General features: G+C 48.5%; 1 protein-coding gene across 1 annotated transcript in view; it reads right to left on the bottom strand.

Annotated features, from left to right (window-relative positions):
* Positions 1-438: 438 nt before the first annotated feature.
* The window catches only part of nherf1b (NHERF family PDZ scaffold protein 1b), a 130456-nt gene continuing 113097 nt past the window's right edge, over positions 439-17797 (bottom strand). The window contains exons 5-6 of the mRNA XM_070873713.1: positions 5360-5476; positions 439-3627 (exon numbers count right to left, since the gene is read on the bottom strand). Coding sequence (XP_070729814.1) covers positions 3466-3627; positions 5360-5476 — 279 coding nt within the window. The 3' untranslated portion in view covers positions 439-3465. The remainder of the gene's footprint in view (positions 3628-5359; positions 5477-17797) is intronic.

The following is a 17797-nucleotide window of genomic DNA, read 5'->3' on the forward strand; positions in this document are numbered from 1 at the left end:
CATGTGCTGAGATCAGTGCACTGAGCACACAGTCACCCACACCCATCCCAGTCCTGACTGACTCCACCAGACCCATCACTCCCCCAATCACCAGACTCAGCTCACCCCACCCCACCACCCCCGGCCAGGCCATCACCCACCCCAATCACCAACACCCACCCCCGGTCAGGCCCATCACCCCCCTAATCACCAGACTCAGCTCCCCCTCCAATGATCAGACCCATCTCTTCCCTCCTCTCCCCCCCCCCCCACTATCATCAGACCCATCTCCCTCCCCTCCATCACGAGACCCATTCTCTTCCCCCTCCCCCCATCGTCACGACCCATCCCCATCCCCCCTCCCCATGACGGGTGCCCAGCCCAGGGGGCCCGGGGTGTTGAACCTTAAGGCGGGCTGTCGGAGCCCCCTGAATGTGCGGCACACAGAAAGACAGACAGTTGTTTGATTTTAAACTTTTATTTCTTAAAATTTACACACACATTGATAAAAATAGTTTCTAGAAATGACAATGTGTCTGAATTTGGACAACAAATGGTTCTGCTGTGTGACATTCAAACCCACGGGCTGAGAACCCCCTGCTCTCAGAGTCTGGGGAACCTGCACTAACTCCATCAGACCACACTGGTGACCTGCTCCCCTGTTCCCCTGCACTCCCACCAAACACAGCCCACTGACAAAATAAAAGCCAATTGCAGGTGAACAAAAACATTTACACAGAGGTCAATCTCAGCCGAGGATTCCCGGGCCTGCAATTGGCATTTTACTTTCACACAAACGCTTCCCATTCCATCTTGCGGAGAGTCCAGGTGATGATTTTATTTAATATAAAGTGTACAAGTTGAAATGCAAAAAGGAAACTGCAACATAAAATACATTTGGTGACTGCCAGAGTGCCCGGGACTGGGGCCAAGCCCAACAACACTGTGCTTCAAGATGGTTCCAATAAAAGATACCAGCATTGCTCCCTGGGGTGACCTGAGAAGCGAGGAGTACGCGGTCCAGTCCCTCCAGACACCACTTATGCTGCAGGAACCTCTGTACCACAGGTCCCAGGCATCATCTCGACAGGAGACCCCCCCGGGTTAAAATATAAAGGGGGGAACGCAATGTGTCACCTCCTCCCGACCCATTAGTAGCTCACGGAGTCACGTTTAGAAATTCCAGCGACTTAGGGCCGCCAATTGTCTAATTAGAAGTTAATTTTTTTGCAGATTTAGAGATTACATTGACTAATCTAAACCACTTTTGCAAAATTCTTTGAACTTCCGCCAGAGGCTGAACTTTTGACCTGATCACTGGTGCATCATTTCACTCTGCATTTCTTCAATTCTACCTCCCAGCTTTTATTAAACGGAATTAATTTGAAAGCAAAGATCTGCAAGGCCGCAAATGCGAAGCCTGATAGATTTCCAGGTTCAGGAAGCTGTTCAGATCAGAACTCTCCTGTGGTGAATACTCTGCAGGCTGCTCCCACATCCCATTATTCAGTAAGGACCCTCAGGAATTCCAGTCAGAGTACAGGAGGTGATGGGAGCAGTATGCAGAGTGGAATGAGTTAACAAAAGACAGAAAATGCAACAAAAATCAATGGAAGATAGAGACCAGAGTTAAGTACTGATAGACAAGGAATCCCTTTTATAATCACATCATCTGGAGGAGGTTCTAAAATAAAGGACCTGACAGAACGACCCTACCCTGTTGGGACAAGCTACAGAGGGAATGGGATAAAGGCATCACTAACTAGATTGGCATCAACAAGATGATCCTTCCTTGATCTTTTCCCAGCAGGTTAACTGGGCTTGATGGCACATTTGTGAGGAGAGGAGAGAACAGTCAGAATAAACAAAGATATCCAGGCCAGCAGTTATCTCACCGATGGTTCAATACCAAGGGGGCACTTTGTATCCTGTTACAATCAAAATTAAAGCTTGATTCAGGGTCACAACCACCGAACTGGGAGGGAGGGCAGACTTTGAAAAGGATACTGGAAAGTAACAGAATTATGGGCAAATCTCATTGTTCGCTATGGTGAGGGTTTCAGATACTGAGAGACGAGTTTTAAATAAAGGAGATGAAGCTTTCATTGCAAATGTCCAATACCCGCGGCACAGTGAGATACAAGGGGTGGCTATGCAGATAGCCGATTGGACAGAGATGGAACGGAGGGATATGACAAGAGACGGATAAGGAGAGGCGAGATCCAACGGACTGGATGGGTTTGATGTTCCTGAATTATGTTCAAAATGAAATCCCTGCATGGTATGCCTCAGTAACGTATAGTTTGGAGTGTGGGCAAACAGGTCCCATTCTTGTTCAAGAACAATCCACACTTTTGCTCAGTCAGCTTGGGTTAGCAGAGTCACCAGTTTGTAGGTGATCTTTCTGCGTCAGTCCGTCACCACAGGCCAATGAGACACAAGGGACCCCTCACGGGGATGGGTCAGTCGGTCAGCACTGACTGCTATCCTTGCCAGTACATTTTTTCATCTAGTTCAACTTGCACAGCATCCATCACCTCTCATCAAAGCCTCGTTCAGCAACAGGACCTCAATAGGTTCCTTTCTAATGAATCAGTTTATTGATTGGCGGGTGCAGATTAGACATGATTTTAATAGGAGAATCATCTAAACAAAAATCAACCCGATTGCACGTGGCAGGTTAGAGAAACAGTATGCCCCTATACCCGATCCCATCATCAGTACAACTGGGAGTTTCTTCTTCAAATAAATGTGGTGTGTATGGGCAATTTCACACTGGTGAGGTTTAACTCCCTGCACTAATCACAAGCAAGGAGCACTGCCTGCAAAAATCAAAGGACTTGCGGCTAAATGGCAAGTGCGGGCAGAGTGGGACAGTTTGAAGGGAGATTTAAACTCGCCTTGCTTTCCATAACCAAAGGGACTGGGTTTAAGCTCAGTCAGCGACAGGGGAAGGAGCCTGGCTTGAAAGCACACAGCACCCTGGCTGGTGTTCACCCAAGGCCCACAAGCAGCAGGCGAAGGGGGATCTGGGATAGGGCAGGTATCGAAAGAGGCTAATACGGGATACTGCCCCACCCCCAGAACTGCCCCTGTCCCTGTCTTGAGTGACCGCTGGTATCAGGAGCCGACAGGGAGAGATCCCCAGGGCAGACCCACGTCCCACCAGCCCACTCTCAGCCACTGGGATAGAGGCCTCAAACACGGTCTGGACCAAAGCTCTGGCCACAAGAGGGGAGGGCTCATTACCCTGCTCCACTAACACAAACCAGGCCAATTTCAACAGACCACCGTGCTGGAGTTAGCCTGGGTGTGACGAGGGGGAGTCAGGGGTTTCATTAACCACTGAGCCGGTGTGGGTGTCCGCCTTCTCGGAATGTACCAGTTAAGACTTGCTGGGTTTGGGGGAAAACAAAATTACCAGAGAAATTAATTTTTCTGAAGTTATGAAAGCCAAAGCTGAGCATAGCGAAGGTGCTGTCGCCGCTACAGGTTGCTGAACAGCTCGTTCTTCTTGCTCCAGTCCATGGGTGGGGCCCGCTTGCTCAAGCGCTTCGAGTGCACCTTCTCCTTCGCTGCCGCTGCAGACATACTGAGGCTCAGACCCACTTCAACAGGCTTACTGTCACCTGCGGGCTGGGGCTGGAGCTGGAGAGGGAGAGAGAGAGAGAGAGAGAGAGAGAGAATCAGTCAGCTTCTCCCCAGAACCCGCTGGGGACTGGAGAAAGACAGAGACCTGCATTTCTATAGCACCTTTTACCACATCAGAACGTCCCAAAGCACTTTGTAGCCAATGAAGTACTTTTGAAGTGTAGTTACTGGTGTAATGTAGGAAACACGGCAGCCAATTTGTGCACAGCAAGCTCTCAAACAGCAATAAGATATTGGCCAAATGATCTGTTTTTTAGCGATGTTGATTGAGGGATAAATATCGACCAGGACACCGGGGATAACTCCACTGCTCTTCTTCAAATAGTGCCATGGGATCTTTTACATCCACCGGCCTCAGTTTAACGTTTCATCGGAAAGACGGCACACCTTCGACAGTGCAGCGCTCCCTCAGCACTGCACTGGAGTGTCAGCCGAGATTTTTATGCTCAAGTTCCTGGAGTGGGCCTTGAACCCACAACCTTCTGACTCAGGAGAGTGCTGCCCAGAGTCACAGCTGACACACCTCGGGAGCTGCACATGGCCCCAGGAGCAGAGAGGCAACCCTTGCACTCCAGGAGAATAACCCAACCCCAACCCCAACAGTGCCTCAGTGGGTTTATTCTTTAAACTGCTCTCCACTGCCCCCGCAACCCCGCTCCCTTCGCCTACCCCCCTCCCCACCAGCCACCTTTGCCACCCCTCCTCCTCCTACTGCCCAGCTTCCCCCCCACCCCACTCCTTCTCTTGCCCAGCTCCGCCCCCCACTCCTCCTGCCCAGCTTCCCTCCCCCACTCCTCCTCCTCCTCCTCCTGCCCAGCTTCCCCCGCCCTCCTCCTCCTGTCCAGCTCCCCCCCCAACCCGCTCCTCCTCCTCAGCTTCTCCTCCTCCCCCTCCCCCTCCTGCCCGTTCTGGGGTTACCAGTACCTCACCCAAGTTGGTGTTGTTCATTGCGTGAATTTAGACAGTGAGCAAGTTGGTCATGGGGGGGGGGGGGGGGGGGGAGAGGGGGGCATCACTGGTCAAGCTGAGTCCCTATATATCATAAGGAGCAGGAATGGTGGGGATTTCCCCCAGCCAGCAGTACTGAGGCCAATCGGAGCAGCCAATCACTGGCCGCCTAGCAGAGGTCAGCTAACTCGGTGCGCGGACCCGAGATTGAACCACTGTGGAGTCAAAGTTCGAAGCAATGAGGCTATCCCATCCCGTGTTTAGTATAAAAACCAGACCCATTAAAGTTTCAAAGGGAGATATAGCGACACGCGCACACCCAACCTCTGGTGATCGCACTGCTCACGGGGAGCACTGCACTTCAGATCCCAACCCGGCCAGAGAGCAAGTCCCGGGAGAGGGGAATTAGATCCCAACCCACTTGGAGAGCGCAGATCCCGGGAGGGCATCAGATCCCAACCCACTGGGAGAGCACGGATCCCGGGAGGGATGATGGAGAACAAGCACTGCTATTGGGCAAGGTACACTTGGGAGTTGGAACTGGGAACTCCTGCCCCTCAGCCATCCACTAACCCGTGCCACATGTGGTCTATGTCTGGTGAGGGTAACATCGGGCATGCCCACCACCCAACACTCACACCAGAGGGGGCTCAAAATACATCGCCGCTCACCACCTCAGGACATCCCAAACCGTTTCCCAGCAAATGAATTACTTCTGAAGTTTAAAATAACTGTTGTAATGTAGGAAACATGCAGGTCATAAGCAAGTTTAAAAATGTACCTCTTCCACCTGGGCACTTGTATCCCTGGCTGGAGTTGTTGGGGTAGAGGGGGCAGAGGATGCATTGGAAGATGGTGCTGATGTGGGGGTCACTGCTGCAGATACATTTCCATTGGCCTGTAAATGGAGACAAGATGGAGGAGAGTCATCACCACACTTGACAGGAAAGCAGCATGGAAGACAACACATTCAGCTGAATAACTCGGAGTTGCGGCAACATCGTGCAGCTCCGGGAACCAGACTCCCTGCTCCGCCATTTTCCATTCACTTGCTGTTGAAAGATCAGGCAAAAGCTCAGGATACTATATTATATTCAACGTCCTCCTATTTCAAATGGGGGATAAAAGTTTCCACTGCTAACTCTGCAGGTGGAGAAAGGCCAGTTTGTAGCCTGCCTCCTCGAGGCTCCAGTCATCCATGGTGCTCTGCCAGGATAGCAGCAAAACTCCGAATCAGACGTCACCGAGTGCCCTTGTGGGGAGGGGAGGGGAGGATCGACTAGATGTGCCTCTCCGGAACAAAATTAAAACTGCAAAAGTGACAACCCCGAGACCCACCTTCTCTTGTTCACAGACTGGCTGTGTAACCCAGAGGGACATGGGCTGGATGAGCAGATCTGCCCCAGTGAAGCAGTCCACACTTCCTGGATCGAGGCCCAGGGAGCAGGTTCCTCCCATCTATCACAGGCGAGGGGGGAGCAAGTCTGAAGTCACTGGACTGTCTGGGTGCACAAATTCCCGACACACGACATTTGTGCAGTGATATTCTCAGGGATCGACTATACAATATTGCCCCTCCCCGACCCAAGATGGGAGTGAGGGGGGAGGGGGGGGAGAGAGAGAGGAGAGAGAGAGAGAGAGAGAGAGAGAGAGAGAGAGAGAGAGAAAAAGAGAGAGAGAGAGAGAGAGAGAAGAGAGAGAGAGAGAGAGAGAGAGAGAGAGAGAGAGAGAGAAGGGAAGGGAGGGGGTGGGGTGGCGGGGGAAGAGAGAAAGAAGTCAGAGTGAAGAGGAGTAGGAGATAGCTTCCACACCCAGGAGCAGAGCGGGAGGGAGGTCCTGGAATGGAACAAATACTGAAGAACTGGGAATGGGTTCAAGATCACACTTCTGTTCTCGAGAATTGGGCGACACCGGCAAGGCTGCATTTATTGGTCATTCTAAGGACGGTCAATCACGTACAGGCCAGACTGAGTAAGCACTGGGTTTGCTCCCCCTGAAGGACATTAGTGAACTATTGGGTTTTTACAACAATTAGTTAGCACCTCCTTGTGCTAACCCACAAAATGAGCAGATTTACTGCAATCAGTGTCACAACTTGCCCGGGGCAGGGGAAGTGTGGGGATTCAGATTCTTCACCTCTGGGTTGCTGGTCCAAGACCAAAAGCAATAGACGAACATGTACAGGTCCTGGGTTCAGAGTTCAGTGCCAGGGTTGGAGGTCACACACTCCCCATTGAGGTGGTCTGTCTACAAGGGGCCTTTCACACCCATTACCAGTGTGAACGCCCCGTGGTATTTTCTCTTCCAGTTTGCGAGGTGTTGTCGGAACCCTTCCAGTGGGAGAAACAGATGATTCAGCAGGGGTTCAGCAATATTGCAGACACCCAGCAGGTCCTTCAAAACAGCACTGTCTAAATAACTGACTGTTAATATTTTATAATTACAGCTCGTGGGCCAAGACCGCATGTCTGATCCACAAAGTCGACAGACTCAGCCAATCAGGAACTAGGATTAGCAGGGAGTGTATTACTGCATGGGCCACCTGACTCTCGGCCCCAGATTAGCGAGGGATTATGCGTCATCAGGAGCGGGCCAGATGGTCAGTTATACATTAAATGGACAGCCTTCTCTATCACTTCATGATGTTAGATATCAGTTATGAACATAGGAACGGGAGGAGGCCACTCAGCCCTTCAAGTCTGTTCTGGCCATTCAATTAGATCAAGGCAGATGTGTATCTCAACTCCATCTACCCACCTTGGTTCCGTAACCCTTTATACCTTTACCCAACAAAAATCGATCACTCTCAGTTTTGAAATTTTCATCTGACCCCCCCACCCCCATCAACAGCTTTTTTTTTGGGGGGGGGGGGGGGTCTGGATTTTCACTCCCCTTTATGTGAAGTGCTTTCTGACAGCAGTCCTGAACGGCCTGGCTCTCATTTTAAGGTGATGCCCCCTTGTTCTGGACTCCCCCACTAGAGGAAAGAGTTTCTTTGTATCTACCCTAAAAATTCTATCATTTTAAACACCTTAATTAGCTCACCCCTTAATCTTCTATACCCAAGGGCATCCAAGCCAAGTCTATGCAACCTGTCCTCATAATATAACAGTTTCAGCCCCGGTATCACTCTGGAGAATCTGCGCTGCTCCCCTCCGAGACCAATCGATGTCCCGAGGGGCGGGGCCCAGGACTGGGTGCAGTGTCCCGAGGGGCGGGGCCCAGGACTGGGTGCAGTGTCCCGAGGGGCAGGGCCCAGGACTGGGTGCAGTGTCCCGAGGGGCGGGGCCCAGGACTGGGTGCAGTGTCCCGAGGGGCGGGGCCCAGGACTGGGTGCAGTGTCCCGAGGGGCGGGGCCCAGGCCCAGAACTGGGTGCAGTGTCCCGAGGCCCAGGACTGGGTGCAGTGTCCCGAGGGGCGGGGCCCAGAGGTCTGTACCACATTAACCCAACTTCCTCCCCTGTGTATTCCAGCCATCCCGAGATAAAGGATAACATTCCATTGGCCATTTTCATTATTTTTTGTTCCTCTCCACCAGTTTGTTTGTGCTTGGACACGTAAATCTCTCGGCTCCCCCACACTTCCTCGCTTCTCGCCATTTAGAAATGACTCTGATCCATCTTTCGTAGGTCCAAAGTGGACTACCTCTCACTTCCCTGCACTGAGCTCCACCTGCCACTGTTTTACCCACAAAGCATGAGATCTGAAGATCAGTGGCATATTTAAACAGCCGTGATAGAGGCTCATTACACTAGTCCAATAATCAGTGTGTAACCTCACCCACATCGCCTCTGGGCAGCCGAGTGTGATATCACACAACAGGCACCAAACATAGTGTGCATCAGTAATCTGTGGGAAATGGCTGCAAACAAACTTTTTTGTAACTTCTGTACCAGTTTAAACATTAGAATAAAAAGGAAGGACTGTGGACCAGGCAGATCACAGGTTTGTATAAGAGAAAGGGATCAAGAGCACTTTACATAGAATGTACAGGGGAGAGAGCGAGAGCAAGGCCATTAAACCAACAGGTCCGTGCCAGTGTTTATGTTCCACACCAGCCTCCCACCCGTCTTTATCTCATTATCAGCACATCCTTCTATTCCTTTCCCACTCATGTGATTATCCAACTTTCCCTTAAATGCATTGATACTATTCGCCTCAACCACTCCCTGTGGCAGTGAGTTCCACATTCTCACCGCTCTCTGGGTAAAGAAGTTTCTCCTGAATTCCCCATTGGATTTATTAGTGATGATCTGATATTGATGGCCTTTTATATTGGACTCCCCACAAGTGGAAACATCTCCTCGACTTGGATTAATTCAGTAGGTTTTAACACTCAGAATACTCATCCTTCAGGCAGCTCCATCAGTGCCATCTCGTGAATACAGTCACCCCAGGGATAGTGCACTGCATTACAGCATTAATCTTCACACTGCACAGGGAGCCATCTGATATTCACATCCTGCTTGCGTAAGAGACGTTGAAGTTACTGGTTAGAGCTTGCCCACTGCCCGGGAACGGATGGCACTACCTCGTGCAGCACTGAGCTGCCCAGAGAGAGAGGACCCAAACCCGTTATCTAGGATATTTCAATTGGTCCACATCCTGGGGTCAGCCTGGGGTCCCAGTGCATGCAGTTTGACAGATGCCCTGATTTTTTGAATCTTCTGTTTGACAGAACAACTGGCATTTATATAGCACCTTTAACGTAGCAAAATGTCCCAAGGTGCTTCACAGGAGTGTTATCAAATAAAATGGAGGCACAAACTCAACTAAACCGGGGGGAAATGCTGGGCTTCCCAGCCACTTGCCTGCAGGCTGGGTTTCCTTTCGCCTCATTGCTGCCAGTCATGTCTCCGCTCTCCCCTTCAGCCTTGGCAGAGGCTGCAGATGGATGGGTTGCACTGCCTCTTGGGCCTAGCAAAAGGCTGGAAGAATTCTTCCTTCCCCCACCCCGGAGGGAAATTGAAGGAGAGAATTCCAGAGCTTAGGGCCGAGGCAGCTGAAGACACGGCCGCCAATGGTGGGGTGATTAAAATCAGGGATGCTCAAGAAGCCAGAATTAGTGGAGTGCAAATATCTCCGGGGAGGGGTGAGGCCATGGTGAGATTTGAAAACAAGGATGAGAATTTTGAAATCGAAGCATTGCTTAACTGGGAGACAATGTAGATCAGCGAGCACAGGGAGTGATGGGTGAGCGGGATTTGATGCGAGTTCGGACACAGGCAGCCGAGTTTTGGATATCAAGTTTAGAGGGTAGAATGAGAGACACCAGCCAGGAGTCTCCCAGTGCAATACTCAATCTGGAGATAAAGCCATGGATGAGGGTTTCAGCAGATGAACTAAGGCAAGGGCAGAGGCAGACAATGTTATGGAGGAAGAAATGGACAGTCTTAGTGAGTATAATGAGTAACACGTGTAGCGAGTTGGTCATACCACAAGAGAAGGGTCCACAGCCAGATAGGGAATGGAAGACCAGCAGGAAGAGCAGTGCAAAGGAGGTAGTGCAAGGGTCCCCTGTGGTCATCCCCCTGCAAAACAGATACACTGCTTTGAGTACTGTTGAGGGAGATGACTCATCAGGGGAGGGCAGCAGCAGCCGCCAAGTTCATGGCACCGTGGCTGGCTCTGTTACACAGGAGGGCAGGAAAAAGAGTGGGAGAGCGATAGTGATAGGGGATTCAATTGTTAGGGGAATAGATAGGCGTTTCTGCGGCCGCAACCAAGACTCCAGGATAGTATGTTGCCTCCCTGGTGCAAGGGTCAAGGATGTCTCGGAGCGGGTGCAGGACATTCTAAAAAGGGAGGGAGAACAGCCAGTTGTCGTGGTGCACATTGGTACCAACGACATAGGTTAAAAAAAGGGATGAGGTCCTACGAAATGAATTTAAGGAGCTAGGAGGTAAATTAAAAAGTAGGACCTCAAAAGTAGTAATCTCGGGATTGCTACCAGTACCACGTGCTAGTCAGAGTAGGAATCGCAGGATAGCACAGATGAATACGTGGCTTGAGCAGTGGTGCAGCAGGGAGGGATTCAAATTCCTGTTGCATTGGAATCGGTTCTGGGGGAGGTGGGACCAGTACAAACCGGACGGTCTGCACCTGGGCAGGACCGGAACCAATGTCCTAGGGGGATTGTTTGCTAGTACTGTTGGGGAGGAGTTAAACTAATATGGCAGGGGGATGGGAATCAATGGAGGGAGACAGAGGGAAACAAAAAGGAGATAAAAGCAAAAAACAGAAAGATGAGAAGAGAAAAAGTGGAGGGCAGAGAAACGCAAGACAAAGAACAAAAAGGGCCACTGTACAACAAAATTCTAAAAGGACAAAGGGTGTTAAAAAGACAAGCCTGAAGGCTTTGTGTCTTAATGCAAGGAGTATCCACAATAAGGTGGATGAATTAACTGTGCAAATAGATGTTAACAAATATGATGTGATTGGGATTACGGAGACGTGACTCCAGGATGATCAGGGCTGGGAACTCAACATCCAGGGGTATTCAACATTCAGGAAGGATAGAATAAAAGGAAAAGGAGGTGGGGTAGCATTGCTGGTTAAAGAGGAGATTAATACAATAATTAGGAATGACATTAGCTTGAATGATGTGGAATCAATATGGGTAGAGCTGCAGAACACCAAAGGACAAAGTGGGAGTTGTGTACAGACCTCCAAACAGTAGTAGTGATGTTGGGAGGGCAAACAGGAAATTAGGGGTGCATGCAATAAGGGTGCAGCAGTTATAATGGGTGACTTTAATATGCACATAGATTGGGCTAACCAAACTGGAAACAATACAGTGGAAGAGCATTTCCTGGAGTGCAGAAGGGATGGTTTTCTAGACCAATATGTCGAGGAATCAACTCGGGGAGAGGCCATCTTAGACTGGGTATTGTGTAATGAGAGAGGATTAATTAGCAATCTCGTTGTGCGAGGCCCCTTGGGGAAGAGTGACCATAATATGGTGGAATTCTGCATTAGGATGGAGAATGAAACAGTTAATTCAGAGACCATGGTCCAGAACTTAAAGAAGGGTAACTTTGACGATATGAGGCGTGAATTGGCAAGGATTGATTGCCGAATGATATTTGAGGGGTTGACTGTGGATGGGCAATGGCAGACATTGAGACCGCATGGATGAACTACAACAATTGTACATTCCTGTCTGGCATAAAAATAAAAAAGCGAAGGTGGCTCAACCGTGGCTATCAAGGGAAATCAGGGATAGTATTAAAGCCAAGGAAGTGGCATACAAATTGGCCAGAAACAGCAGCAAACCCGGAGAAATTTAGAACTCAGCAGGAGGATGACGAAGGGTTTGATTCGGGCAGGGAAAATAGAGTACGAGAGGAAGCTTGCAGGGAACATTAAGACGGATTGCAAAAGTTTCTATAGATATGTAAAGAGAAAAAGGTTAGTAAAGACAAATGTAGGTCCCCTGCAGTCAGAATCAGGGGAAGTCATAACGGGGAACAAAGAAATGGCGGACCAATTGAACAAGTACTTTGGTTCGGTATTCACTAAGGAGGACACGAACAACCTTCCGGATATGAGAAGTGTCAGAGGGTCTAGTAAGGAGGAACTGAGGGAAATCCTTATTAGTCGGGAAATTGTGTTGGGGAAATTGATGGGATTGAAGGCCGATAAATCTCCAGGGCCTGATGGACTGCATCCCAGAGTACTTAAGGAGGTGGCCTTGGAAATAGCAGATGCATGGAGTCATTTTCCAACATTCCATTGACTCTGGATCAGTTCCTATCGAGTGGAGGGTAGCCAATGTAACCCCACTTTTTAAAAAAGGAGAGAAAACAGGGAATTATAGGCCGGTCAGCCTGACATCGGTAGTGGGTAAAATGATGGAATCAATTATTAAGGACGTCATAGCAGCGCATTTGGAAAGAGGTGACATGATAGGTCCAAGTCAGCATGGATTTGTGAAAGGGTAATCATGCTTGACAAATCTTCTGGAATTTTTTGAGGATGTTTCCAGTAGAGTGGACAAGGGAGAACCATTTGATGTGGTATATTTGGACATTCAGAAGGCTTTCGACAAGGTTCCACACAAGAGATCAATATGCAAAGTTAAAGACCATGGGATTGGGGGTAGTGTGCTGACATAGATTGAGAAATGGTTGTCAGACAGGAAGCAAAGAGGAGTAAATGGGTACTTTTCAGAATGGCAGGCAGTGACTAGTGGGGTACTGCAAGGTTCTGTGCTGGGGCCCCAGCTGTTTACACTGTATATTAATGATTTAGACGAGGGGATTAAATGTAGTATCTCCAAATTTGCGGATGACACTAAGTTAGGTGGCAGTGAGCGCTGCGAGGAGGATGCTGTGAGGCTGCAGAGCAACTTGGATAGGTTAGGTGAGTGGGCAAATGCATGGCAGATGAAGTATAATGTGGATAAATGTGAGGTTGTCCACTTTGGTAGTAAAAACAGAGACAGACTATTATCTGAATGGTGACAGATTAGGAAAAGGGGAGGTGCAACGAGACCTGGGTGTCATGGTACATCAGTCATTGAAGGTTGGCATGCAAGTACAGCATGCGGTTAAGAAAGCAAATGGCATGTTGGCCTTCAAAGTGAGGGGATTTGAGTACAGGGGCAGGGAGGTGTTGCTACAGTTGTACAGGGCCTTGGTGAGGACACACCTGGAGTATTGTGTACAGTTTTGGTCTCCTAACCTGAGGAAGGACATTCTTGTTGGAGGGAGTGCAGCGAAGGTTCACTAGACTGATTCCCGGGATGGCGGAACTGACCTATCAAGAAAGACTGAATCAATTGGGCTTGTATTCACTGGAGTTCAGAAGAATGAGAGGGGACCTCATAGAAACATTTAAAATTCTGATGGGTTTAGACAGGTTAGATGCAGGAAGAATGTTCACAATGTTGGGGAGGTCCAGAACAGTCTAAGGATAAGGGGTAAGCCATTTAGGACCGAGATGAGGAGAAATTTCTTCACCCAGAGAGTGGTGAACCTGTGGAATTCTCTACCACAGAAAGTTGTTGAGGCTAATTCACTAAATATATTCAAAAAGGAGTTAGATGTAGTCCTTACTACTAAGGGGATCAAGGGGTATGGCAAGAAAGCAGGAATGGGGTACTGAAGTTGCATGTTCAGCCATGAACTCATTGAATGGCGGTGCAGGCTAGAAGGGCCGAATGGCCAACTCCTGCACTTATTTTCTATGTTTCTATGTTTCTATATGGTCAGAAGCTCATCTTGGGGTCCAATAAGACAATGGCTTCAGTCTTCCCAATATTTAGTTGGGTGAAATTTCTGCTCATCCAGAACTGGATGTCGGACAAGCAGTCTGACAATTTAGAGACCGTGGAGGGGTCGAGAGAAGTGGTTATGAGGTAGAGCTGGGTGTCGTCAGCGTACATGTGGTAGGATTTGAACTCGCGACTCCAGATCATTAGTCCAGGCCTCTGCATTACTAGTTTAGTAACATAACCACTATTCAACCGTTCCCTCCTTTCAACGGTCTGTTAGTTTGAGAGATGCATCTAAACGGCAGCTGGGGAACTTCAATTCAGTTAATTACATAAATCTGGAATAAAAAGCTGTATCGTATTGGTGACCGTGGAATTACGAGATTGTTGTTCGAACCCGCCTGGACCTCTAATGTCCTTCAGGGAAGGAAATCTGCCGTTCTTACCTGGTCTGGCCTACATGTAACACTGACTCTTAACTGCCTTCTGAAATGGCCCAGCATAGAAACATAGAAAATAAGTGCAGGAGTAGGCCATTTGGCCCTTCGAGCCTGCACCACTATTCAATAAGATCATGGCTGTTCATTCCCTCAGTACCCTTTCCTGCTTTCTCTCCATACCCTTTTGATCCCTTTAGCCATAAGGGCCATATCGAACTCCCTCTTGAATATATCCAATGAACTGGCATCAACAACTTTCTGCAGCAGGGAATTCCACAGGTTAACAACTCAGTGAAGAAGTTTCTCCTCATCTTAGTCCTAAATGGCCTACCCCTTATCCTAAGATTGTGTCCCCTGGTACTGGACTTCCCCAACATCGGGAACATTCTTCCCGCATCTAACCTGTCCAGTCCCGTCAGAATCTTATACGTTTCTATGAGATCCCCCCTCATCCTTCTAAACTCCAGTGTATAAAGGCCCAGCTGATCCAGTCTCTCCTCATAGGTCAGTCCAGCCATCCCTGGAATCAGTCTGGTGAACCTTCGCTGCACTCCCTCAATAGCAAGAACGTCCTTCCTCAGATTAGGAGACCAAAACTGAACACAATATTCAGGTGAGGCCTCACCAAGGCCCTGTACTGCAGTAAGAGCTCCCTGCTCCTATACTCAAATCCCCTAGCTATGAAGGCCAACATGCCATTTGCCTTCTTCACCACCTGCTGTACCTGCATGACAACTTTCAATGACTGATGAACCATGACACCCAGATCTCGTTGCACCTCCCCTTTTCCCAATATGCCACCATTCAGACAATATTCTGCCTTCCTGTTTTTGCCACCAAAGTGGATAACCTCATTTATCCACATTATACTGCGTCTGCCATGCATTTGCCCACTCAACCTGTCAGTCACGCTGCAGCCTCTTAGCATCCTCCTCACAGCTCACACCGCCACCCAGTTTAGTGTCATCTGCAAACTTGGAGATATTACATTCAATTCCTTCATCCAAATCATTAATGTATATTGTAAAGAGCTGGGGTCCCAGCACTGAGCCCTGCGGCACTCCATTAGTCATTGCCTCCCATTCCGAAAAGGACCAGTTTATCTCAACTCTCTGCTTCCTGTCTGCCAACCAGTTCTCTATCCACGTCAGTACATTACCCCCAATACCATGTGCTTTGATTTTGCACACCAATCTCTTGTGTGGGACCTTGTCAAAGGCCTGTTGAAAGTCCAAATACACCACATCCATTGGTTCTCCCTTGTCCACTCTACTAGTTACGTCCTCAAAAAATTCCAGAAGATTTGTCAAGCATGATTTCTCTTTCATAAATCCATGCTGACTTGGACCGATCCTGTCACTGGTTTCCAAATGCGCTGCTATTTCATCCTTAATAATTGATTCCAACATTTTCCCCACTACTGATGTCAGGCTAACCGGTCTATAATTCCCAGTTTTCTCTCTCCCTCCTTTTTTAAAAAGTGGTGTGACATTAGCTACCCTCCAGTCCATAGGAACTGATCCAGAATCGATAAAAATGATCACCATTGCATCCACTATTTCTAGGGCCACTTCCTTAAGTACTCTGGGATGCAGACAATCAGACCCAGGGGATTTTTATTGGCCTTCAATTCCATCAATTTCCCGTCTAATAAGGATATCCTTCAGTTCCTCCTTCTCAGTAGACCCTCGGTCCCCTAGTGCATCCGGAAGGTTATTTTTTATCTTCCTTCGTGAAGACAGAACCAAAGTATTTGTTCAATTGGTCTGCCATTTCTTTGTTCCCCTTTATAAATTCACCCGAGTCCGACTGCAAGGGACCTACATTTGTCTTCACTAATCTTTTTCTCTTCACATATCTATAGAAGCTTTTGCAATCAGTTTTTATGTTCCCAGCAAGCTTCATCTCGTACTCTATATTTTCCTCCTCCTAATTAAACCCTTTGTATTCTGCTGAATTCTAAATTTCTCCCAGTCCTCAGGTTTGCTTTTTCTGGCCAATTTATCATGCCTCTTCCTTGGATCTAACACTATCCTTAATTTCCCTTGTTAGCCACGGTTGAGCCACCTTCCCGGTTTTATTTTTACTCCAGACAGGGATGTACAATTGTTGAAGTTCATCCATGTGATCTATAAATGTTTGCCATTGCCTATCCACCGTCAACCCTTTAAGTATCATTTGCCAGTCTATTCTAGCCAATTCACGCCTCATACTGTCGAAGTTAGCTTTCCTTAAGTTCAGGACCCTAGTCTCTGAATTAACTGTGTCACTCTCCATCCTAATAAAGAATTCTACCATATTATGGCCACTCTTCCCCAAGGGGCCTCGCACAACAAGATTGCTAATTAGTCCCTTCTCATTACACATCACCCAGTCTCGGATGGCCAGCTCTCCAGTTGGTTCCTCGACATATTGGTCAAGAAAACCATCCCGAATACACTCCAGGAAATCCTCCTCCACCGCATTGCTACCAGTTTGATTAGCCCAATCTATACATGAATTAAAGTTGCCCCTGATAACTGCTGTACCTTTATTGCACACATCCCTTATTTCTTGTTTGATGCTGTCCCCAACCTCACTACTACTGTTTGGTGGCCTGTTCACAACTCCCACCAGCGTTTTCTGCCCTTTGGTATTCCGTAGCTCCACCCATACCGATTCCACATCATCCAAGCTAATGTCCTTCCTTACTATTGCATTAATTTCCTCTAACCAGCAACGCCACCTCGCCTCCTTTTCTTTTCTGTCTATCCTTCCTAAATGTTGAATACCCCTGGATGTTGAGTTCCCAGACTTGGTCACCCTGGAGCCATGTCTCCGTGATGCCAACTGCATCATATCCATTACCACTGCTATCTGTGCAGTTAATTCGTCCACCTTATTCCGAATACTCCTCACATTAAGGCACAGAGCCTTCAGGCTTGTCTTTTTAAACACACTTTGCCCCTTTAGAATTTTGTTGTAATGTGCCCCTTTTTGTTTTTTTGCCTTGGGTTTCTCTGCCCTCCATTTTTACTATTCTGCTTTCTATCTTTTGCCTCTGTCTCCCTTTTATTTCCCTGCATCGGTTCCCATCTCCCTGCCATATTAGTTTAACTCCTCCCAACAGCACAAGCAAACACTTCCCCAGGACATTGGTTCCGGTCCTGCCCAGGTGCAGACCATCCGGTTGTACAAGCGAGCCACTCAGTTGTACAACTCCGCTACGACAGTCACTGAGGGAGCACCTTCATCACACGGACTGCAGCGGCTCACCACCACCTTCTCAAGGGCAATAAATGCCAGCCTTGCCAGCAATGCCCACATTATGAGAATAAATAAAAAAACGCATCAGTCTCAGCAACAACTTGGTTATTCTGTTCTTCCAAAGAGTCATCTAATTTTACTGCTGGATAGTTTCCGTGCTTCAAATATAGAATAGAAGTCAAAATGTGATGGTGAACCTATACAAACCGCAGTAAGATCATCGTTTGAGAACAGCGAGTGGTTTTGGGCCCCACAATATCGGACGGACGTCGAGGCAGTAGAGGGTGCAGCACAGGAGGCTGCCTGGGGTGAGGTT

Source organism: Pristiophorus japonicus, unplaced genomic scaffold (assembly GCF_044704955.1).
Source record: "Pristiophorus japonicus isolate sPriJap1 unplaced genomic scaffold, sPriJap1.hap1 HAP1_SCAFFOLD_556, whole genome shotgun sequence".
In the NCBI taxonomy this organism is placed as follows: Eukaryota; Metazoa; Chordata; class Chondrichthyes; family Pristiophoridae; genus Pristiophorus; species Pristiophorus japonicus.